The sequence below is a fragment of the Stigmatopora argus genome, chromosome 19, assembly GCF_051989625.1.
Source record: "Stigmatopora argus isolate UIUO_Sarg chromosome 19, RoL_Sarg_1.0, whole genome shotgun sequence".
NCBI lineage: Eukaryota > Metazoa > Chordata > Actinopteri > Syngnathiformes > Syngnathidae > Stigmatopora > Stigmatopora argus.
Window position 1 is genome coordinate 1853096 of NC_135405.1, and position 25680 is coordinate 1878775.

Below are 25680 nucleotides of genomic sequence, written 5' to 3' on the forward strand. Positions count from 1 at the left end.
ACCGTCTTCAATTCTGTCCTGGTCATGTAATCAATCTCTACCTTGGTCCAGTACTTATCAAGCAAAGTTGCATTGGAGTTTGGGGGTTTGTGCCGACTGCCACCACTGTAATGGATCCTGTAAAAATAAATGAATACAAAAGTTAGAGGGAAAAAAGAAAGAATCCTGAAAATACTCCCACTTAAGGTACTGAACAATTATGATACTTAAAAAAATTTAATTGCCGTATTTTCAAACCGATAGGGCGCACTTAAGTCTAAAATTTTCTCTAAAATGGTCAATGCGCCCAATCCGGGGTGTTTTGTCTGTGCACTAAACTCAATTTTTGTATGGCCCTGACCACTTGAGTGACTGGTTTTATTTCTTGCCGGCACGCTACTTATTGCGATCAACCCAGCGGACATTCACCCTAAAAAAAATCCTCCCCGCGCATTCCAAGCATTACGGTAAATCCATTCAAAACATCCCAGGGGATTGGCAAGGCATTTGACTTCCGTGTGCTTGCAACGCTTTTAACCCTCAGAAACACTCAATACTTAAAGAAACAGCATATCAGAGCTATACAGAGGAAATGCCTGGAGTGAATGACAAGACAATGCGGGTGTTAACGCTTGGAAAATGGAATGAAGCCATGGCTCGAACACAATTTAACAGCTTTGCTACCGGATGACCAACACTGTAGTTCGGGCAGGCAGCGTCGCACGAGTTACTTGACGATTTTATGCTAGCGGCTAGCATAAAATTGGTACGCTAGCGGCTAGCATAACATAGGTACGCTAGCGGCTAGCATAACATAGGTACGCTAGCGGCTAGCATGACATAGGTACGCTAGCGGCTAGCATAACATAGGTACGCTAGCGGCTAGCATAACATAGGTACGCTAGCGGCTAGAATAACATAGGTAGGCTAATGGCTAGCATAACATAGGTACGCTAGCCTAGTGTCATGCGAGCGCCTTATCGGACGAGGAGTCCAATGTACAGTGGTACCTCGTCATACGACCGCTCATCATACGACATACGCTGGTATGACGAAAATTTCGATCGAATAATTCGCTCGCGATACAATTAAAATTTCGAGATGCGACCAAGCCAGGTGGCCACGACATGAGGCTGTTTATCATTGTAGCACACTGTCTTTTTTGCCGCATCTCTTCCGTGTATAACAATATCTACGAGCACTGAACGATTAATTCAGACGAGTTTCTCCTACGCATCACCCAGGAAACGCAAAACGCACATGCGCGGGCAAAAAGAGGGCTTTCTGGGAAATGAAGTATACTCCTGCACACAACGCCGATAGGCAATGGCACTCTTTCTCAAAATAAAACTTCATTACCCACAATCAATACGTGGGTAAGCTCAGCTGTTGCATTTCCTCTTATTATTATCTAATACGAGGAGTATTATATTACTTCTCGTTCGCTGCTCATGAGAACATCCAGCGGCACTGGCTCGCAATTCCCTCTTTGTAATATTTCTGGTCGCAACTCTCTCTCATAGGCGCCGTTCAAAGCGGTTGCGACCAGAGCTATTACAATGAGGGAGTTGCGAGCCGGTCCCCCTGATGTTCTTATGAGCAGCAGAGCGATCGCTAATATGTACTACAAGACTATTTCTCGTTGGCAAGTGGTCGTGGGTTATCCTATTGTGAGGACATTTGTGTGCATCATTTTCGGAATATTTTGAAGGGAATACGTAGTACAACAGCAAACAATCCATCGATAGCAAATGTGAGGGTGGAGGCGTGGCAAACAACTAACCCGAAGAGAACGAAGGTAAAAAAAGATTAAAACAAATTAGAATTCAGTTTTGTGTAAAGTTACATTAAGCGTATGTTTGAGTGTGTCTGTATATATTAATCCAAGTTAATTTAAATTTGTTTGTTCCGTTTACGAGTGCGTTGTCGTGGGGAAAAAAAGTACCCCCACCCCCCCTGTGCATCTGTCTCCCGTCGGCGAAATCAGCCCAATTTTAGTTAGATTAAACAAATTGTATTACTATTAAACCACTAGTTATGTGTTACTTTGTTAATAGATTGCGAATTAGAAGAAATAAAACATTTTTTCCAATCCAATATCCTGCTTTTGGTGTTTTTTCAGAGGGTTGGACAAATTAATTTGTTTTCAATTCATTTCAATGGGAAACGTCCGCTCGAGTTACGAAAAGCTTGTCATACGATCTCAGTCTCGGAACGGATTATGATCGTATGTCGAGGTACCACTGTATTGACAAAAAACTGAAAATATACCGGCAAATGAGACTGCGCCCGATCACACGGTGAGTTTTTTAGGTTTGAAAATACTGTAGATTAAACTTTATTCATCCCGTACTTGGGAAATTCACTTTGTTGCAGTAAAAGGAAGGTGAAAACACAGACAAAGGAAGAGAGACAGTAGACCGGAAATAAAATAAATAAAAATAAACATGAAATGTACATACAGACGCTCCCCTACTTACGAACATTCAACTTACGAACAACGGTACATACGAACATGTCTGCAAATTGCGTTTAAGTCCAAAAATGTTCGCAAGTCCAATTTTGTATTTCGGGCCTTTTTCGGAGTAGTACTTCTTTCCGCCGCTAATACCGACGCCTGGCGCTGTGAGAGCTCAGCTCACCCAGCATCTACCTTCTTCTTCGTTGCAATGCGGAAGTGCGTGAATGTATCTCCAGTGTGCAAAGAACCTTTTTCATTTGTATAATTAAATATCTCATGCATCCAATATTGAATATTGGTAAAAAGCTAAAGGCTTCTATTGAGAGAGTTGCAAGGAAGAGGCAAGCCATTTCATTTGAAACGAGTGGCAATAATAACGAAGCTCTATGCGCGTGAGAGTGGTGAGCGTTGCACATTCAGTACCATTTATAAACAGAAAGATCGAGCAGCAGGACCCAAATATTGATCGTTGCACAAAGTTTGCAAATCAATTGAATGATGCCATACAGTGCTACCGCATAATTTATGATGAAAAAAAGAAGAAAACTGTGCAATCGTCATTAGGTCGCTTCTTTTGGCCAGTTTCTAATACATAAATCTATCTCTCTCTCTACAGTACTGTACATATTCTCTCCATTTTTTTTTTTTTTTCAGTACAAACCAATGCGTGTTACTTATACAAGCCTTAAACATACAAATGCACTTATATAAACCTTCAATATACTTATATCGGCCTTAAACATAAATTATAATACAAAATATAGCACTGAATCAACTTACAAACAAATTCAACTTATGAACAATCGCTCGGAACCAATTGCGTTCGTAAGTAGGGGAGCGTCTGTATATATACGTACCGTATTTACTCACATATAAGCTGCCCGCGCATAAGACGCCCTGATCCCCTATTTTCACCTCCATATTCATGAATTAAATAGGGAGTACAAATGTGTTACTTTGAAGGGAAAATCTTAAGAAAATTCATCACAATTGGTATTTAAGATACTGTATGAATCAAATGCATATGCTTGTCTTTGTAAATGCAAAATATCAAACTATCCAATTAGAAAAATAAGTCCATCTTTATGATAACCTGATGCTTTCTCATTACAGAAATTACAATTTTCTTAACAGAAGTTTAAGATGTTGTGGCAGCCATATTGCTTCTGTCAAATTATCTAAATTCTTTCAATGGTTCATATTACTCCAATAGTTGTCACTTTCAAACAAGTAATAAAATGACAAAAAATCAAACAGAATTTGTTAAATTTCAAAATCAAGGCTACTTGCGTCTGGCCAGTCAGAGCACGTTTAAATCGGTTTAGATGGCAGCGCCCTAGGTGAGATGGCTGCCCCAGGACCTAGATAAGATGGCTGTGCCCTGAGAGAGCATTGGCGGGAACGTGTTTTTTCACGTTTTATGTAAGATACGTGCCTTTTTTCCTTGAATTTCATTCATTCACGTTAAAATAACTTTTGTTTAGCATTTTATGTTTATCTTATATCTATTTTGACATAAATGACCAACCGTATCGGCCACATTCGCTTGCGTCGTGACGTCCCGGCGCCATTGCGTCGTGACGTCCCGGCGCCATTGAGTCGTGACGTCCCGGCGCCATTGCGTCGTGACGTCCCGGCGCCATTGCGTCGTGACGTCCCGGCGCCATTGCGTCGTGACGTCTCGGCGCCAATGCATCGTGACGTCCCGACGTCATTGAGTCATGACGTCATTGTGGCATGACGCCTTCAACTTGCAGTTTCGTGCATGTCGTGTTTTTTGCGCATATAAGCCGGTCCCTCGATTCAGACATTTATTGTTCGACAAAGGTGGCTTATATACTTTTTCTACAGTCGCCAGGATTTAATTACTCTCGGGAGGAGATGCGGTTATATCCATCACAACAGATTACCAACGAACCTATAATATCCCCGAGGACATCGAGACAACCGGGATCTCCGTGGATAGTAATAATATCTTAGATTAGGCAATATTTTAGAATTTACCTTAACAGGATGTGACTCATATTTCTATATTACTCTTTTGCTGGGAAAGCGCACTTTGTGGAGTAGCACCACCAATTTCGTCATACGCAGCTGTGTATGATGACAATAGGCTTTTTTGATGATTCGACTATGATGATAAAGCCTATGTCAAAACAGAATTATCGGTATAAAAGACACCTGTCCACAACCTCAGTCTCTCACACTCCAAACTCCACTATGGCCAAGACCAAAAGGCTTCGAAGTACACCAGAGACAAAATTGTAGACCTGCACCAGGCTGCAAAGACTGATTCTGCAATAGGTAAAACACTTGGTGCAAAAAAATAAACGGTGGGAGCCATTATTAGAAAATGGAAGACATACAAGAGCTCACCCCATGCCGTCAAAATGATAAGAACGGTGAGCAAAATCCCAGAACCACGCAGGGCAACCTACTGAGCTGGGACCACAGTAACAAAGGCTACCATTAGTAACACAATGCGCCGCCAGGCACTCAAATCCTACACTGCCAGACGTGTCCCCCTGCTGAAGCCAGTACACATCCAGGCCCGTCTGCGGTTCGCTAGCGAGCATTTGGATGATCCAGAAGTAGACTGGGAGAATGTGTTATGGTCAGATGAAACCAAAATAGAACTTTTTTGGTAGAAACAGGTTCTCGTGAGTTGAGTTTATTATCATCATATGTATCATTTGTTGGTATTATCATACATTTGCTACTATGCATGGATGTTTTAATAGAGCTGAAGTATGCATACTGTATCATTTCGCTTGCTATGAACTCTTCTGAGGACAACGAACTCTGGGTGACTTCCAACAACTCCTGAGAGGCTGGAGAATGGAGATCAACATTTTGGGAGACCATCTTGGATCGAGTAGAAGCCATTCCAACAAAATATGTGATATCAGGAATTGTTTACGCCAAAAAGACTAAGACTGTTTAATGAAAGCCAGATGTTCTAATATGGAGGCTTCGCACACACACACTATTTCTCTGTAAGGGACACACCTATTCTTTCTTAATGAATGGGAGAGCACAGCATTCAAAAGATAGGGAAGGAATTTGGAGGAGACAGCGGCGCTTCTTCCCCTCAACAGAACAAGTGATTCTTTTGCTCTGACGCTATCATAAAATGTTATATTGAATAACTTGACATCGTGTTTGGAGGAGAAAGAATACTGAATTGCATCCGAAGAACACCATACCCACTGTGAAGCATGGGGGTGGAAACATCATGCTTTGGGGTTGTTTTTCTGCAAAGGGACCAGGACGACTGATCTGTGTAAAGGAAAGAATGAATGGGGCCATGTATCGAGAGATTTTGAGTGAAAATCTACTTCCATCAACAAGGACATTGAAGATAAGACGTGGCTGGGTCTTTCAGCATGACAATGATCCCACACACAGCCAGGGCAACAAAGGAGTGGCTTCGTAAGAAGCAATTCAAGGTCCTGGAGTGGCCAAGCCAGTCTCAATATCTCAACCCCATAGAAAATCTGTGGAGGGAGTTGAAAGTCCGTGTAGCCCAACGACAGCCCCAAAACATTGCTGCACTGTTCTTGTGAAGAGTTACAGAAAACGTTTGGCTTCCGTTATTGCCAACAAAGGGTACATAAAGTATTGAGATGAACTTTTGGTATTGACCAAATATTTATTTTCCACCATGATTTACAAATAATTCTTTAAAAATCAGCAGTGATTTTTCCCCCACATTCTGTCTTTCATGGTTGAGGTTTACCCATGTTGACATTTACAGGCCTCTCTAATCTTTTCAAGTAGGATAACGTGCACAATTGGTGGTTGACTAAATATTATATCTATATACAGACGCTCCCCTACTTACGAAAATACGACTTACGAACAACGGTAAATACGAACATGCCTGCAAATTGCGTTTATGTCGAAAAATGTTTGTAAGTTCGATTTTGTATTTTTTTCCGAGTAGTGCTTCTTTCCGCCACTAATACCGACGCCTGGCGCAGTGAGGGCTCAGCTCACCCAGCATCTACCTTCTTCTTCGTTGCAATGCGGAAGTGCGTGAACGTATCTCCAGTGTGCAAAGAACCTTTTTTCATTTGTATCATTAAATATCTCATGCATCCATTATTGTATATGGTTGATAAAAAGCGAAAGGCTTCTATTGAGGGAGTTGCAAGGAAGAGGCAAGCCATTTCCTTTGAAACGAGTGGCAATAATAACGAAGCTTGATGCGCGTGAGAGTGGTGAGCGTTGCACATATACCAACCATATTCAATAATGGATGCATGAGACAACTTGAATCGTTCGACCATCAGTACCATTTATAAACAGTAAGATCGAGCAGCAGGACCCAAATATTGAACGTTGCACAAAGTTTGCAAATCAATTCAATGATGCCATACAGTGCTACCGCATCATTTATGATGAAAATAAGAAGACAACTGTGCAATCGTCGTTAGATCGCTTCTTTCGGCCAGTTTCTAATACATAATCTCTCTCTCTCTATACAGTACTGTACATATTCTCCATTTTATTAAAAGTTTTTTTCAGTTCAAACCAATGCGTGTTACTTATACAAGCCTTAAACATACAAATGCACTTGTATAAACCTTCAATATACTTATATAGGCCTTAAACATAAATTATAATACAAAATATAGCACTGAATCAACTTACAAACAAATTCAACTTATGAACAATCGCTCGGAACCTAACTCGTTCTTAAGTAGGGGAGCGTCTGTATACATATATACACACGTATATATATATATACACACACATATACACATATACATATTATACATATACACATGTACATATATACATATATTCATATACATGTATACATATACATATATACATATATTCATATACATGTATACATATACATATATACACAAACATACACACATACACATACACACACACGTACATATATACACATATATACACACACAAACGTACATATATACACATATACATATATACACACATACACATACACATATATACATACACACACATATTTATACATATATATACACACATTTATACATATATATACACACACATATATATATATGTGTGTGTGTATATGTGTGTATATATATGTGTGTGTATATATATATGTATATATATATATATATATATATATATATATATATGTATGTATATGTGTATATATATACACACAAATACATGCACACATATATACATATACACACACACATACATATACACACACATATATACACACACAAATATATATACACACACATATACACACACACACATATATACACACTCATATACGCATATATATACACACACATATGCACATATATAAACACACATACATAGGAGGAAAGTTCTGTGGTCAGACGAAACAAAAATCGAGCTGTTTGGCCACAATGCCCAGCAATATGTTTGGAGGAGAAAAGGTGAGGCCTTTACCCCCAAACACACCATGCCTACCGTCAAGCACAGTGGTTGTAGTATTATGCTGTGGGGCTGTTTTGCTGCCAATGGAACTGGTGCTTTACAGAGAGTAAATGGGATAATGAAGGAGGATTACCTTCAAATTCTTCAAGATAACCTAAAGTCATCAGCCCGAAGATTGGGTCTTGGGCGCAGTTGGGTATTCCAAGAGGAAAATGACCCCAAACACACATCAAAAGTGGTAACGGAATGGCTAAATCAGGCTAGAATTAAGGTTTTCGAATGGCCTTCCCAAAGTCCTGACTTAAACCCCATTGAGAACTTAATGGACAATGCTGAAGAAACAAGTTCATGTCAAAAAGCCATCAAATTTAACTGAACTGCAACAATTCTGTCAAGAGGAGTGGTCAAAGATTCAACCTGAAGCTTGTGGATGGCTACCAAAAGCGCCTAATTGAAGTGAAAATGGCCAAGGGACATGTTACCAAATATTAGCACTGCTGTATGTATATTTTTGACCCAGCAGATTTGATCACTTTTTTCTGTTAGCCCATAATAAAGTCATAAAAGAACCAAACATCATGAATGTTTTTGTGACAAAGAAGTATCTGTTCCAATCACTCTATCAGAGAAAAATCAGAGTTGTAGAAATAACTGGAAACTCAAGAGAGCCATGACATTATGTTCTTCACAAGTGTATGTAAACTTTTGACCACGACTCCAAATACACATTTACATTTCACATTTTTATGAACCTAATAGAATAATTTAAAAAATAAAAAATAAGCCGCCTTGTGGTGTAGAGCAGGGGTCACCAAACTACGGCCCGCGGGCCGGATACGGCCCGCCGGCACATTTGGACCGGCCCTCTGAACAATACCAGAGACGCTATCGGATTTTTTCCTATTTGGCCTTGAAGACTGGGACGTTTTAATCTTGTGTTTGGTTCATTGCACCCCTGCTGAGTCCACAAATCATCCCAGTGAAGCGGGCCTTCGCATTGCTTCTTTGGTGACACGCGCGGGGAGAGTGTTTCCCTTTGATGCATGGGGCACTTCCACCGTTGCATGCGCGAGCAGAGTGTTAGCGAGACATCTGGACGATCGCAGGTGAGGGCGGAGCCCTGGGGCCATCGCTATTGCGATGCTATTCAAGCATATAAAAACTGTGCAACCTGAACTTGTTTGAGAACGGAATAATGGCGAAATGGTTAGTTAAGAGAAAAATTGATTCAGAATGCAGGGTATTTAACCTGCAGTGGACAAACAATTATTATTTTTTTCAATGCAAAGAAAAGGCTGTTTGTCTCATCTGTCAAGAGACGGTGGCAGTATTCAAAGAATACAATCTTCACCGGCACTATGAATCCCGTCACAAAGACAAGTACGATAGCGTGCAAGGCCAAATACGAGCAGACAAACTCTCAAAGCTAAAAGTTGGACTATTATCTCAGCAGACTACATTTCTACGCCAAGCTCAGCTGAACCAGGCATCCGTTTGGGCCAGCTTTCGGGTTGCTAAACTGATAGCAAGCAGCGGTAAGCCTTTCACTGATGGAGTTTTTTAAGAAATGTATGGATGTTGTCGTGGAGGAAGTGTGTCCCGAGAAGAAAGATGCATTTAATGCCGTAAGTCTGTCGGTGAGTACAATGACCAGACGCGTTGAAGAAATCGGGAGTAATGTATATGCCCAGCTGCAGCAGAAGACGAAATAATTTGAATTTGTTTCATTAGCACTGGATGAAAGCACGGACGTGCAAGACACAGCGCAACTGCTCATTTTTATTCGTGGAGTTAGCGCAAACTTTGAGATTTGCTAGGATCTGGCAGCCCTCCAAAGTCTCAAAGGGACTACAACGGGAGAGGATATTTTTGACAGTGTGCCAAACCATGGAGAAGTTGGACCTGGACTGGTCAAAGCTAGCTAGCATCACGACTGACGGGGCTCCTAGCATGGTGGCCGAAACTCGCGGTCTAATAATGGGACGCATGAACCGGGAGTTGGAAAAAAGGGGTCTCACCGCCCCGCTACAAGTCCACTGCCGAATTCACCAGCAAGCACTGTGCTGCAAAATGTTGACGTGGGATTCTGTAATGACGGTTGTGGTGTCGTGCATAAACTTCAGAGCAAAGGGAAAAGATTGTGCATGGCACAACAGAAAGTTAATGTTCCATGGCTTTTTTTCTATGAAGAACCCAGAGAGAGTTATTTAGTTATTATTTATTTCATAAAGTGTTATTTATTTCCTGTTTTTTCTGTGAAGAACTCAGGGAGGGTTATTTAGTTATTATTTATTTCATTAATAGTGTTATTTGTTTCCTGACTTTTTTTCTGTAAAGAACCTGGAAAGGGTTATTTGGTTATGTGTGGCTTTCTGGAAAACAATAAAAAATTTAAGCTCCCCTACGATCGTCACACTTTCTGTTACAAACTGACACCGGCCCCCCATCAGAGAAGGGAAAAGTTATGTGGCCCTCACAGGAAAAAGTTTGGGGACCACTGGTGTAGAGGTTCCCTCGTCTGACTTCGTCTCGGGCAGACGCCGCGCTCGATACCCGCAGGCGGCGGTATGATTGGGAGTGCGGATTGTCGTTTGCCTCTGTGTGCCCTACGACTGACTAGCGGCCAGTCTAGTGTAGTCTGCCTTTCTCCCGAAGACAGCTGGGTTAGGCTCCACAGTGTAAATTTCACCGACACTAAGTCTAGAGCAGCTTTAGTCATAATTTTTCTTTTGATTAGACTCGCTTGCACTAGCAAAATTAGTAGTATAATTCATACCTTCTTGTTGCGAAGAACTGAAACCCAGGAGATATGTCAATACAATCTTCGCGTCCTGGAATCGATAATGTTTTATTCTCCATCAACGGAATGAGCACAGATATCTTAAAAAAAACAAAAAGCAATAGTTCAGAGGTCATTAAGACAAGTGGGGACAAGTGTAATGTACTTCGTCCTCTATTGTTAAAAGCTGGAAGAAGAAAATAAACTTGGTGAACAATATGGCTGGAACTTGATCACAATGTTTTTGGCCGGTATAGTAACTATAAAATTTAAAATGCATCCTAAAAGGACCCCTTGGTTTGCACCAAGTGTACATTCAAACAATCACAAAGTGGAGGAATAATCTGATAAATTACATTCAAGTCTTATCTAAAAAAATTAAAATAAATAAGAGCAGGGGGGTCCCAAAAATCCTTAAACTCCCAGTTACTTACCGTATTTTCACGACTATTCGGCAAATCGTATTTTAAGCCGCAGTGTCAGTAACGAGTGCTATTGCTGTATTTTAGACACACAAAGCACGCACCATTTCATTAGACGCATATATATTATATATGGATCAACACCAAAAACGCAATAGCGCTGGCTAGCGGAAGCAGCTTATTTCCGGGTTCCGGTGCGCAGTGACTGCTGGGAAATATAGTTCTTGGATAATATATATACATAGTTCACAGTCTAGCTTTGAATGCTCTGTTGACGCCAACATTTAGCGGCAGGATTTCTTTTGTAAATACAGCCGAAATGACGGCCAGCACCAAATTAGTGTGGTTGGTCATCATACTAACTGTATTGAAGAACTGGGTGTATTAAGAACTCTATATCCCAGCAGTCACTGCGCAGTGCTTTATCTACAGGAAAATAGTAGAGTCGGGGGCTGGTTTCCGTAGTTGTCCTATTGACCGATTTATTTTATTTTATCGTGATAACAATTTTAGTATTGGTCCATATATAAAGCGCACTGAATTATACGGCGCCCTGTCTGTTTTGGAGGAAAATTTTGGCTTTTATGCGCGCCTTATAGGCGTGAAAATACGGTATTATATATGGATGAACATCGAAACGCAATAGCGCTGGCTACCGGAAGCAGCCCATTTCCGGGTTCCGGTGCGCAGTGACTGCTGGGAAATATAGTTCTTGCACGCTACACCCACATGCTTAAAACACGTTTTAAAAAGACAATGGAAGCAAAACTGAGTTCGGTTGTACTTTATTTAGACATTTTACAACTCACTCACGTCATCATCACCCACAAATCCCTCAAAGTCCTCATTTTCTGTGTCCGAATTAAACAATTGCCCAAACGAGCCTTCCAAAAAGCCGCGTCCCCTCTCTTCGTTCTCAGTCACCGTCATTTTCATGTGGCTCCTTAGAAATTATGCCGGCTTTGGCAAAAGCTCGAACAACCGTGCGAGCAGACACGTTCGCCCAGGCGGCCACAATCCATTCACAAATCGTAGCGCAAGAAGCCCGGCGCTGCCTGCCACTTTTCGTGAAGCCAGGCATGGCGTATATATATTATTTATGGATGATTATCGAACCGTAATAGCGCTGTCTACGTAAGCAGCCCCAGACGCTATTTCCGGTGCGCAGTGACTGCTGGGATAAATAGTCCTTTTGTCAATACACCCAGGTTGACGGCTGTGATAACTTTGCACTAATAGTATCAATATACTACAACGGCGAACACACTAATTTGGTGCTACATGTACCAAATGCACGCTACACCCGCACGCTAAAAACACGTTTTTAAAAAGGCAACGGAAGCAAGACTGAGTTCGGTTGTACTTTATTTAGCCATTTTACAATGTACTCACGTCATCATCACCCACAAAACCATCAAAGTCCTCATTTTCTGTGGCCGAATTGAACAATTGTCCATCGAAAACGCTGAGTTTTATACGTTCGTCCAGGCGGCCACAATTCATTCGCAAATGGTAGCTAGCTAGTAACTAGCGTAACTATTCCAAGGCTGTCTTCCATGGTTCGCAACTGTGTTGATGCCGATCGCCAGGCCACAATCCGTTCACAAATAGTAGCTAGCGTAACTAGTATTCCAAGGCTGTCTTCCATGCTTCGCAACTGTGCTGATGCCGATCGCCAGTCCACAATCCATTCGCAAATAGTAGCTAGCTAGTAACTAGCGTAACTATTCCAAGGCTGTCTTCCATGGTTCACAACTGTGTTGATGCCGATCGCCAGGCCACAATCCGTTCACAAATAGTAGCTAGCGTAACTAGTATTCCAAGGCTGTCTTCCATGCTTCGCAACTGTGCTGATGCCGATCGCCAGTCCACAATCCATTCGCAAATAGTAGCTAGCTAGTGTTGATGCCGATCGGCAGCCCACAATCCACTGGGTGTATTGACAAAAAAAACTATATCCCAGCAGTCACTGCGCAGTACTTTTAACTACGGGAAAATAGTAGAGTCGGGGGCTGCTTGCCATAGTTGTCCTATCGACGGATTTATTTTATTTTATCGTGATAACAATTTTAGTATTGGTCCATATATAAAGCGCACTGGATTATAAGGCGCCCTGTTTATTTTGGAGAAAATTTCAGACTTTTATGTGCGCCTTATAGTCGTGAAAGTACGGTACTTGCAAGTACAGTGGTGCGTCTACTTATATCTTTGTTCCATTGAAGTAACTTTGATTTGTATGAAGTCGTCGCATCTTACATCTAAATCAGGGGTCTCAAACTTGCGGCCCGCGGGCCAACTGCGGCCCTCGGGACGATAATTTGCGGCCCCCGTCTTAATATGAAAGATTAATGTTCGTGCGGCCCGCAAAATTGATATGAATGACACTTGTGTTCGGAGCAATGTTCCCTCTAAGCTGCACGCGTGCGCAATTGCGCACTACTCTCGTCTTCTCTGCGCAGTAGCAATCATATGGCGCGCAGTAAAAAAAAAAACATTTTTTTTTTTTTTACCCCTTTCCCCATGATGGCGCCGTTTAAGTTGCAGCCAGTGGCAGTAGCTCTGTCCACTCATGTTTTTCGTGTTTTACAGCATGTTTTACATGAAAAATTAGAGGGAACATTGACATGCACCTGCTTGTGGCAGGTGTGATACTGGTGTGCCCATAGCGAGCAATGATGATGTCGTGACCGGATGATTCGCCTAAAGACATTTCGCCGACGGACGTTTGACAGACGGACAGGTCGTACTAGTATTTGTATTTAATCATTAAACGCTGTTTTCAGCTGGATTTGACCGAATTTGAGAGCATTTTGAGCCGTTTGGCGAATGGACGTCTATAGACGTTTTTTTGCCTCCATCGCGATATCATCCAGTATTTGTATTTAATCATTAAATGCTGTTTTAGGATGGATTTGACCCGATTGCTGTCATTTTACGGCTCGGTTCTGCTACATCTGCCTGCCCAAGAGTGCTTATTCCCGGACTGCCATGCCCGCCCAAGAGTGCTTATTCCCGGGCTGCCATTGATGGTAGACGAACATTGATTTTTACTATAATTTGGACAACACCGGCGGCGGGCCGGATTAAAAATCCTAACGGGCCGTATATGGCCCGCGGGCCGAGGTTGAAAAACTTGTACACACACGATCCGGCGGGGCGAGCGTTCAAATCCCGTTTCGGCGAAACCTCCGTTCGCCCGTCTGTCAAACGTCCGTCGGCGAAACGTCTTTAGGCGAATCATCCGAGTACCGATGATGTCGCTCACACTGGTACTCAGTGCGCTCAGGGAGGTTGTCTTTCTGCTCAGACCAACAAAAAATTAGAGGGAACTTTGGTTCGGAGCTGAATGAACCAATCACGGTGAGGTATACGGCTCTGGAGGGCGGGACATCGGCCGGGCTGTCCAGTGCCTCGCTCACTCACTCATTCCTCCAATCAGCTGGGCGGAGGAGAAGCCGTGAGGCCGATCACTCCGCTCGGCGCGCACACTCCTCCGCTGCTCTCAGCATAGAACTGAATGAGGCGCTATGATCCGTGATCCAGCCTGTGTCAGTGTCTGTAGCCATCTCCGCGATTGAAACGGAGAGCGAAAGTGCACATGCGCCACAAACCCGCGCGACTGAATGTGAAAGATCAACCCGAGACTCATTCCAAGTGGAAAAACATTACAGAGCCCCAGAGATGTCTCTTTCAAAGCCTGCCGTGAAGAGAAAGGTCGGTGATGAGCACAGACAGTTTCAAGAAAAGTGGGGAGTGCAATATTTCTTTGTTGAACACAGGGGCACCCCGACGTGTCTCATTTACACTGAAAAAGTTGCGGTGCACAAGGAATACAATTTGAAACGTCCTTTAATGTGCAAGATGCCCCTCCTGAGCTTCAAATTGAGCTCATTGACCTGCAGTGCAACTCTGCACTCAAAGCCAAGTTCAGGGAGGTGAGTGGAGAAGCAGACAAGCTTGGGCAATTTTTGAGAGAGTTGACCCCCAGCTTCCCTGAACTTTCCCGAAGGTTCAAGCGGACCATGTGCCTTTTTGGGAGCACATACTTGTGTGAGAAGCTCTTCTCCACCTTGAACTTCAATAAGTCCAAGTACAGGTCCAGACTTACTGATGAGCATCTTCAAGCTCTACTGAGGGTCTCCACTGCTTCCTCCCTCAAGCCAAATGTGACTCAGCTATGTGAGAAGAAGCGCTGCCACGTCTCTAGCAGCAAGAAGTAGGCAAGAGAAGCCGTGTTCAGAATATTTCATGTTCAATGTTCCATTCAAGTTCAGAAAATTAAAGGTTAAAGAGCTGTTAATACAGACATTTGAAACGGAATAAAAATAATTCATTTTCTCTACTTAGCCAGCCAGTGTATATCTACTGTATGCTCATTAGTATTATTTGGTTTTGTATTACTGATTTATTTTTTATTCATCTTTAAGTTAATTTATTTAATTCATTATTTTTTGTTAAAAAATAAAGATATTTGATAACGTTGGAATGTTTTATCAGTGCTTTTCTTGTGGAAATCCTGATGCAGCCCAGTCTCACCCAGACTCGGCCTCTAGCGGCCCCCAGGTAAATTGAGTTCGAGACCCCTGATCTAAATGATCTAATTTGTTACCAAGTCAATATACTACCAACTAAAAACTATAAAAATGAAAATACCAATTTTGGATGAACGATGTGTAAAAAATAAAATAAAAGATGAGAAAATGATTTACTGTCATGCCTCACCACTTGACGGCTTCAGCTATTGTTGAGGAGTATCCCCCCAAAAATTAAAACATTAAAAATCATAAAAATTGCGACATTCGCGCTGAAACTCGTAAGCAGTGTAGCCTCCTTGAAGAAGACCGGCTTGCCACCGAATTAAAAGAAGGCCATTAATGATAAGGAAAAGACCAAAATTTCAAGTTGGAAAAATCTGTGACCGAATTTTTTTTTCCATGATTATGACGGATCGCCTGAGGTGGTTGATCACTCAGCCGTAGATAAGGCCATGAAGCTGGCTAGGGTAGGTAGGCTAGCTGAGCTACTCTGACTTGACTATGGAGTGGTGCTCACAAGCCACTCAACCTCCCAAACTAATGAGAATTTATTCGAAATGATGAAATCGGTGAGTGAGGATGAAGGATCTTCACTTCACCTTCATCCTACTACATAGGCCTTATCTTTTTTATTTTAATCTAGCGGAAAAGTGCTATTATCATATTAGGTAAAGTACTTTAAGCATTTACACATTAATTACATTCCATTTAAATATTAATATTACATTACAGTGTTTACATATGCATAAAGCTTTAACATTCAATATATATATACATTTCTTGATATTGTATAGACGTGAAAACGTAGATAAAATAGTGATCCTACGTCGCGGTTTTTTGATCATCACGGACGGCAACGTCCGATCTATATCATCCGTGAAATTGGATGAAAGACAGCATAAAGCCATTAAAATGATTAAGAAACATGGAAAAACATTTTAAATTATTGATGAATGGCGTAGCTGAGGGGGAAGGCAAACATTTGGCAACTGCTAAACACAAATTAAAATTATGAATGTAATGAACTGGACTTTCTTGGGAACAGAAATGACAACTAAAGAATAAAGTGGCTTTAAGTCCACCTGAAAAATTTGCGAACACTTGACGAACGGTGGTTGAAGGCTCACAACGCAGCTCCTAGCCCAGTGTCGGGCAAACTACGGCCCGCGGGCCAGATCCGGCCCATGGTTCTTTTTAATCCAGCCCGTGGAAAAATGGTACTGAATTAAGGTTTGATGTATATAATTGAATTGATTTCATTTTGAATTCTAATGACAGCACAGTGACTTGAAAGAGCCATTTCTAATTACTGCTCTTCTACTGCAGTGTTTCCCAACCAGTGTGCCGTGAGCGATGCTAAGGTGTGCTGCGGGAAATTACAACAAGTCATACATCGTAATAATCCGAGAGAAATCGGATTATAAAGAGATTAAAATCAAACTATTAAGAGGTTAAAATTGAAATATGAAATCATAGATTGTACTATAACAAGATTGAAATCGTATTATTAGATAAAAGTAATTTTGTTGTTTATTTTTATGTAAAGTAAACCGGAAGCTCTTTGGTTTTCTGGGCTTCACCTTTTGTAGAAGTGAAGTCTGTGTGAGCACACAACGGCTCTTCTCATAATGTTATGTGGTTGAAGTAATACTGGGAGGAAAAAAGTCGTAATATTACAAGATTTAAGTTTTTACAGTACGTGAACCGGAAGTTGTTTAGTTTCAGGGGCATCAACTTTTGGCAACTTATAGTCCCTGTGAGCACATTACTTTTTGCGTAATATTGGAAGAAAAGGTCAAAAATTAAAATAAGGTACAAAAAATGCTACATTAATTATTTTAACATAAGTCGAACTGAAAGTTTTGTGCTGCTTTGATGACGTTAGATCGGTGTGAAAAGAAATTATAATTTGGGGGTTTATTTAATTCCTGTTAATAAAGCTTTGATGAGAATGACTTTATAAAGTTAATATAGGGAACCTAGTTTTAAATTAGAAGATTTTCAGCTAGTGGTGTGCCTAGAGATTTTTTCAATGCAAAAAGTGTGCCGCAACTCAAAAAATGTTGGGAACACTTCTATTGGTCAGATCAGAACCCATCTGCAGCAATGTCAAAGAAAAGTCGACAGTGAGTGCCGGGTGTTTAGCAAAAAATGGACGCCTAAATACTTTTTTACTGAAATCCAGCCCATGGCTGTATGTCTTGATTGCCAAGAAACCGTTGCGGTTTTAAAAAAATACAACATCAGCCGTCACCTTTTCACCAAGCATTCTAGTTACGCCAGCAACCTTTCAACACAAGTACAGCTACCTCTGACAGGTTGGTTGCAAGTAATTGACGAACACAACCAGTAAGATAAAGAAAAAAGGATGAAACCAATGATATAAAGGACAACGGTCAGCTTTCAATTTTTATCAGAGGGTTTATTTTTGGATATGGAATCCTTGAAAGGAAAAACACAGGAAGAGGATTCTCTTAACAGCGCGTCACCTGTCAGAGGCAAAAGTTACCTTGTAGTGCGCTCACCAACGTTACCACAAATGGATATCCAAATCTGACAAGAAAAAACGTCGGGATGATCAACAAAATTCAGGACAAAGTGTAAGAGGACAACCCTGAGCAAGAGGTAATATTCCTACACTGCATAATTCACCAGGAAGTGCTGTATTAATCCGTGTTGCAGTTTGACCACGTAGTTGAAGCCAGTTGTGAAACTTGTTAACTGAATTTGAGCGAGGGGACTTCACCATCATCAGTTTATTAATTTTCTTGAAGAAACTGACATGGATCACACACTTTACTATTCTAATGTCTGCTTGTTAAGTTTGGGAAAAGTACGTCAACGTGTGTGGGAGCTCAAAAAGGAGATTTCGTTTTTGGAGCTACTTGAGAATACTGAAAAATTTCCTGAACTAAATGACACTGTTTGGCTTTTTGATTTGGCTTTCACTGTGGACACACTGACATATGAACGAGCCGATTGTGACGCTACAAGGGAAATACACGTTTGTGCACGAAATGCAAACAAACGTCATATTCTTCAAAACCCAGCTGGTTTTATTTTCGAAGCAAATATCAGACAAGTCATTTGCTCAGTTCCCCACACTGAATGCGTTAAGAGGCCCCGCAACATGTGATAAAATACAGAAAATCAATGGATGATGAATTGTGCCGTCGGTTTTGGGATTTTCGAGAAATCGACAGGGCATTTCATCTGGTGTCATGTCCCTTTTCACAAGGTGGTTAAAATACTTACGTTTTTTTCCCATATTGTTCACCCCAACTATTTATATTCTAATTTTCAAGGTTTTTAACTTACCACATCAAGTGGAGCGTGGTCAATGTCTTCCAATAAAATCCACATGCCTTTAGAAACAGCCCGTGTCAACGTTCCTGGTTGCCAAATAAACTTTCCTGGTATATCTGTGCAACGGTACATCCCAAGCAGCAGCTGAATAATTGAGAACATTGAGAAATTGAAATATTTGTTTTGTCATTGGGCTTGCTTCTAAAAAAAATGGCTCCACGTTGCATAAAATAGACTTGGGCGATAAATGATTATAACTACTGTCGAATATTTTTTGTCAACAATAAAATTATAATATTCGATAAGTTTAAGAGGCAATTATACCACCCAAAGACCACAAAGAACAGGGGCCCTGATATGACGTGAGCGCTAGTTCCAGACCAACGTTCGTTAGAGGAAGAGGATGATGGTAAGGAAAAGCTGTTTAAAGCATGGTTAGCAAAAAGATTATAACACAGCCAAAATGAGTGATTATGACATGTAGGACAACTGCGAGCTGACCCACTAAAACAGGGGTGGCCAAGTCCGGTCCTCGAGAGCCCCTATCCGGTCTGTTTTCCATATCTCCCTACACCAACCCACCTGAATCAAATAATCTGGATCTGTATCAAGCTTCTGGACAGCTTGCAGATGAGTTGATCATTTGATTCAGGTGTGGTAGAGGAGGGAGACATGGAAAACAGACAGGATAGGGGCTCCCGAGAACCAAACTTCGCCAAAAGATCCAAGTAAAGTCTCCCTGTTGTTTTCCTTTTTTTTTAAATGCTTCTTAAATACATGTGCACAAACAGCAGCCTTATTGAAACGTTCCATAACCCACTCTCATTTGAAGACAGTCTGTAATTATTATCCAACTATCGAACATGGAGTTTTCCCATTTTATGCAAATGTTCTGATAAGGGTGTGTGTGGTGTGGTGTGGCGTGGTGTGTGGGTGGCTGGCTGTGTTTGTGTGCGCGCGTGCATGTGAAAATGTTGCACGGCAACCCGCTCGTAACATAAAATAAACAAATTTAAAGGAACTTGGATTACGATGCAGACACAAAAATAAATTTAATCTAACCAAACACTAAACTTAATTCAAATTTTGTTTGACATTTTGATACCTTTCTTCTCCCGGGTTGGCTCTATTTGCCCTGACTCCACACTGACTTTCAGTCAATAGAGGGTTGTTTGAGTTTGTATTCCCTTCCAAATATTCCCAAAATATTGCACACAAATGTCCTCAGAATAGGATAACGCACGGCCACTTGCCAACGAGAAGTAGTATATGCGCCATTCGCACTGACTTACGGGAAGAAGAAAAAAACACTGAAAAAGTGCAACGCTCCACCCAGTGCTCGAAGAGACATTACAAAGAGGGAGTTGCGACCACAGAGACATTACACGAGGGTGTTGCGGGGAGAGAGACTGCCCATGATGTTCTTATGAGCAACATCTCGCGTGCGCTGTCTGCTCGTATATCAAAATATGTCTCGTATCTCAAATTGCTCGTATGTCGAGGTACCAACTGTATTGCATAAAACATGAAAAAAAAAGACGTTCCCGTCACTGCTCGTTCGGGGCAGAGCCATTTTACCTAGGTCCCGGGGAGCCATCTTACCTAGGGCGCTGCCGTCTAAACCTAGTTAAACGTGCTCTGACTGACCAAACGAGAGTAGCCTTGATTTTGAAATAAAACAAAAATCCACTTGGATATTTTTTCGTTGTTTTTCAACATGGCTACTAGACGCTCCCCTACTTACGAACGAGTTAGGTTCCGAGCGATTGTTCATAAGTTGAATTTGTTTGCAAGTTGATTCAGTGCTATATTTTGTATTATAATTTATGTTTAAGGCCTATAAAAGTATATTGAAGGTTGATAGAAGTGCATTTGTATGTTTAAGGCTTTTATAAGTAACACGCATTGGTTTGTACTGAAAAAAACATGTAATAAAATGGAGAATATGTACAGTACTGTATAGAGAGAGAGAGAGAGATTTATGTATTAGAAACTGGCCGAAAGAAGCGATCTAACGACGATTGCACAGTTTTCTTTTTTTCATCATAAATGATGCGGTAGCACTGTATGGCATCATTTAATTGATTTGCAAACTTTGTACAACGTTCAATATTTGGGTCCTGCTGCTCGATCTTTCTGTTTATAAATGGTACTGACGGTCGAACGATTCAAGTTGTACATATATGTGCAACGCTCACCACTCTCACGCGCATCAAGCTTCGTTATTATTGCCACTCGTTTCAAATGAAATGGCTTGCCTCTTCCTTGCAACTCCCTCAATAGAAGCCTTTAGCTTTTTACCAACCATATTCAATAATGGATGCATGAGATATTTAATGATACAAATGAAAAAGGTTCTTTGCACATTGGAGATACATTCACGCACTTCCGCATTGCAACGAAGAAGAAGGTAGATGCTGGGTGAGCTGAGCTCTCACAGCGCCAGGCGTCGGTATTAGCGGCGGAAAGTAGTACTACTCTGAAAAAGGCGCGAAATACAAAATTGGGCTTACGAACATTTTTCGACTTAAACGCAATTTGCAGACATATTCGTATGTACCGTTGTTCGTAAGTTTAATGTTCGTAAGTAGGGGAGCGTCTGTACAACCTCTTAAACTTCTGGTAAGAAAATTGTAATTTCTGTAATTAGAAAGCATCAGGTTCTCATCAAGATAGACCTTTCTTTTTTCAAATTGAATAATTTGATATTTTGCATTTACAAAGACAGAAATATTAACTTCATTATGATATCGACCCTAATACGACCGCTCGTCATACAAAATTCTCGTCTTACGAGGGAAATTTCGATCGAATAATTCGCCCGTCATGCGATCAAAATTTCGTGATGCGACCAAGCCAGGTCTTTTTTGCATATCTTTCGTGTATAACAATATCTACGAGCACGGAACGATTAATTCAGACAAGTTTCTCATACGACCAGGAAACGCACAACGCGCGGGCAAAAAGAGGGCTTTCTGGGTAATGAAGTATACTCGTGCACACAACACCCATAGGCAATTGCAACCTCTCAAAATAAAACTTCATTACCCACAATCAATACGTGGGTAAGCTCAACTATTGTATTTCCTGTTATTCTTTCTAAGGAAAGAAGGTCCCGCGATCGTTCTTTAAAGACTTTCTCGTTGGCAAGTGGTCGTGCGTTATCCTATTGTAATGACATTTGTATGCGACATTATCGAAATATTTTGAAGGGTAGAAGAAAAACAAACAACTCTTGATGCGTTCGTTTTGAAGACTTCGGCGGAGCGGCCAGGTGGTGTCAACCCGTAGAACTACGTAAGGTAAAAAAGATTACAACAAATTTAGAATTTAGTTTTGTTTGAAGGTACATTAAACGTTGAGTGTCTGTATATACCGTATTTTCACGCCTATTTGGCGCATCGTTTCTTACGCCGCAGTGTCAGTAACGAGTGCTATTTCTGTATTTTAGACACACAAAGCACGCACCATTTCATTAGACGCATATATTATATATTATAGGATGAACATCGAAACGTAATAGCGCTGGCTACCGGAAGCAGCCTATTTCCGGGTTCCGGTGCGCAGTGACTGCTGGGAAATATAGTTCTTCCTCGCTACACCCACACGGTAAAAACATGTTTTAAAAAGGCAACGGAAGCAAAACGGAGTTCGGTTGTACTTTATTTAGACATTTTATAACTTACTCACGTCATCATCACCCACAAATCCATCAAAGTCCTCATTTTCTGTGTCCGAATTAACAATTGCCCAAATGAGTCTTCCAAAACGCTGGGTCCCGCGGTTGTAGTTCTTAAGCCTCCGGGAATATAAATAAATAAATAAATATATATATATATATATTGGAAGGCTCGTTTGGGTAATTGTTTAGTTCTGACACAGAAGATGGAGTTTGAGGGATTTGAGTAAATTGTAAAATGTCTAAATAAAGTACAACCGAACTCAGTTTTGCTTCTGTTGCCTTTTTAAAACAGGTTTTTAGTGTGTGGGTGTAGCGAGGAAGAACTTTATTTCCCAGCAGTCACTGTGCACCGGAACCCGGAAATAAGCGGCTTCCGGTAGCCAGCGCTATCGCCAGCCGCTCGGCGCCGCTCTGGCTCGGCGCCGCCCAAGCGCTCCCGCTCGGCACCGCTTGGCGGCTCTCAGCGCTCACAAAGGGCGCTCTGCATTAAAAGGCGCCCTGTCTATTTCGGAGAAAATTTTTGACTTTTTTTTACTTTTATGCGCGCCTTATAGGCGTGAAAATACGGTAGTTATCCAAGTTAATTTAAATTTGTTTGTTCGTTTACGAGTGCATTGTTGCCGTGGATAAATCCCCCCCGAACAGCCCCGCCTCCGTGTGTATATCGTTCCCTTCCCCTCCGCGAAATGCGTCTAATTTTACTTCAATTAAACACATTTTATTACTATCAACCACTCGTTATTTATTACTTTGTCAATATATGGCGAATTATAAGAAATAAAACATTTTTTTCAATCCAATATCCTGTTTTTGGTGTTTTTTTCAGAGTTGGAACGAATAAATTTGTTTCCAATTCATTTCAATGGGAAACTTCCGCTCGAGTTACGAGAATCTTGTCATGCGAGCTCAGTCCAGGAACGGATTAAGCTCGTATCTCGAGGTACCACTGTAATGTGCTTTTTATTCATACAGTATCTCAGAAATTATGATTTTTCTTGAGATTTTCCCTTCAAAGTAACACATTTTTACTCCCTATTAAAACCATGAATATGGAGGCTAAACTTGGGAATTAGGGAGCGGCTTATACGCAAGAAATTGTAAAATTCAAAAATTTCAAGGCAATTTTCAGGGTGCAGCTTATATGCGAGTAAATACGGTAAGTCTAAGTATTCAAACATCTACAAATTTGTCAGCGTCCTCATCTTCTGTATCCGATATAAAGAGTTGGCCAACAATGCCGAGTTCCATAACATTGTCAGGGTCAGCTAGTTTGTCGTGGGTTTTCGTAATGGTGATTCCAGCTTTAACGACACTTTCGCCCAGGTATCAACAATCCATTCCAAATCGTCACATAACTCGTGCAACGCTGTCTGCCTGTCTTTGTATGGAACCTCTATGTTGGTGGCCATCCGACATTCGTCACTCCCAAGCCGTTCGCAAAGCTGTTGGTCCTCGCTGTTAAATTGTGTTCGATCCTTGGCTTTAGTCCATTATCCAAGCGTTCACACCTGCATTCTGTTAGCCTTCATGCCAGGCATTTTCTCTGTATAGGTCTAAAGTGGTGTTTCTTTGAGTATTGAGTGTATTTTAGGGTTAAAAGCGCTACGAGCACACGGAATTCAAATGCTTTGCCACTCGCCTGGAATGTTTTGAATTGATTTTTGGTAACGCTTGGAATACGCGGGGAGGCTATTTTTAGGGTGACCGTCCGCAGGGTTGATCGCAATAAGTAGCGTGTCAGCAAGAAATAAAACCAGTCACTCAAGCGGTCAGAGTCATACAAACATTTGAAATTAGTGCACAGACAAGGCACACCGCCGATTGGGCGCATCGACCATTTTAAAGAAAAATTTAAACTTTCAAGTGCAACCTATAGGTGTGAAAATACAGTACTCTGTGCTTAACGTAAAATTGAGCATCAAAACCCACAAATTTTTTGGGATTTCAGGCACCGGTCCGAACTCAGCCATTCAAAAATATTCCTGAGAAAAAAATTTCAAGTAATAATAATTTAAAAGGTCTTACCTTGCTGTCAGTTTGATCCCCAAGCTGGACCTTTAAAATATTTCTAGTTTTTGTATGACCAGTCAGAGTAGCCATGAACTCCACCAGAGATGTTTTCCCACATCCAATCGGTCCCTCAAGGAGTACAGGTTTATGCGAAGCTACAGCCAATGCCAATCTTTTCAGATTGAGACAAGTTGAGTCGACTAGAACAATGTCATTTTTAGGAACCTGCAAAAAAAATCTAAATTTAAATATTAAAGTACAAGCAGTGCAACATGTATAAAGTCACTCTGTGAACAGTCAATAAAATCCATTGACTAATTAAAACTAAAGAACTCAAGATAATTTAAATATTTGCTTTGTGATGATAGTGAAAAACAACTCTTGCTGCAACATGGCTGAAGGACCGCACACTGGGGTAAACAGGTGTTTGTAAATTGAATCTGGGTCACCTGGCTCAAACGGTCACATACAGTGGGGCAAATAAGTATTTAGTCAACCACCAATTGTGCATGTTCTCCAATTTGAAAAGATTAGAGAGGCCTGTAATGGTCAACATGGGTAAACCTCAACCATGAGACAGAATGTGGGAAAAAAAAACTGTAAATCACATTGATTTTTAAAGAATTTATTTCCAAATTAGAGTGGAAAATAAGTATTTGCTCATCTACAAACAAGCAAGATTTCTGGCTGTCAAAGAGGTCTAACTTCTAACGAGGTCTCCACTCGTTACATTATTAATAGGATCTGTTTAAACTCATTATCGGTATAAAAGACACCTGTCCACAACCTCAGTATCTCACACTCCAAACTCCACTATGGCTAAGACCAAAGAGCTGTCGAAGGACACCAGAGACAAAATTGTAGACCTGCACCAGGCTGGGACGACTGAATCTGAAATAGATAAAACGCTTGGTGTAATCAACTGTCGGAGCAATTATTAGAAAATGTAAGACATACAAGACCACTGATAATCTCCCTCGATTTGGGGCTCCATGCAAGATCTGACCCAGTGGCGTCAAAATGATAAGAACAGTGAGCAAAAACCCCAGAACCACACAGGGGGGCCTAGTGAATGGCCTACAGAC

General features: G+C 41.1%; 1 protein-coding gene across 4 annotated transcripts in view; it reads right to left on the reverse strand.

The window, feature by feature from the left end:
- Window positions 1–25680, reverse strand: part of mdn1 (midasin AAA ATPase 1) — a 305960-nt gene that overhangs the window by 269010 nt on the left and 11270 nt on the right. For all 4 annotated transcript variants that reach the window (XM_077586594.1, XM_077586596.1, XM_077586595.1 and 1 more), the window contains exons 6-9: window positions 24611–24820; window positions 18916–19047; window positions 10638–10741; window positions 3–117 (exon numbers count right to left, since the gene is read on the reverse strand). In XM_077586594.1, coding sequence (XP_077442720.1) covers window positions 3–117; window positions 10638–10741; window positions 18916–19047; window positions 24611–24820 — 561 coding nt within the window. The remainder of the gene's footprint in view (window positions 1–2; window positions 118–10637; window positions 10742–18915; window positions 19048–24610; window positions 24821–25680) is intronic.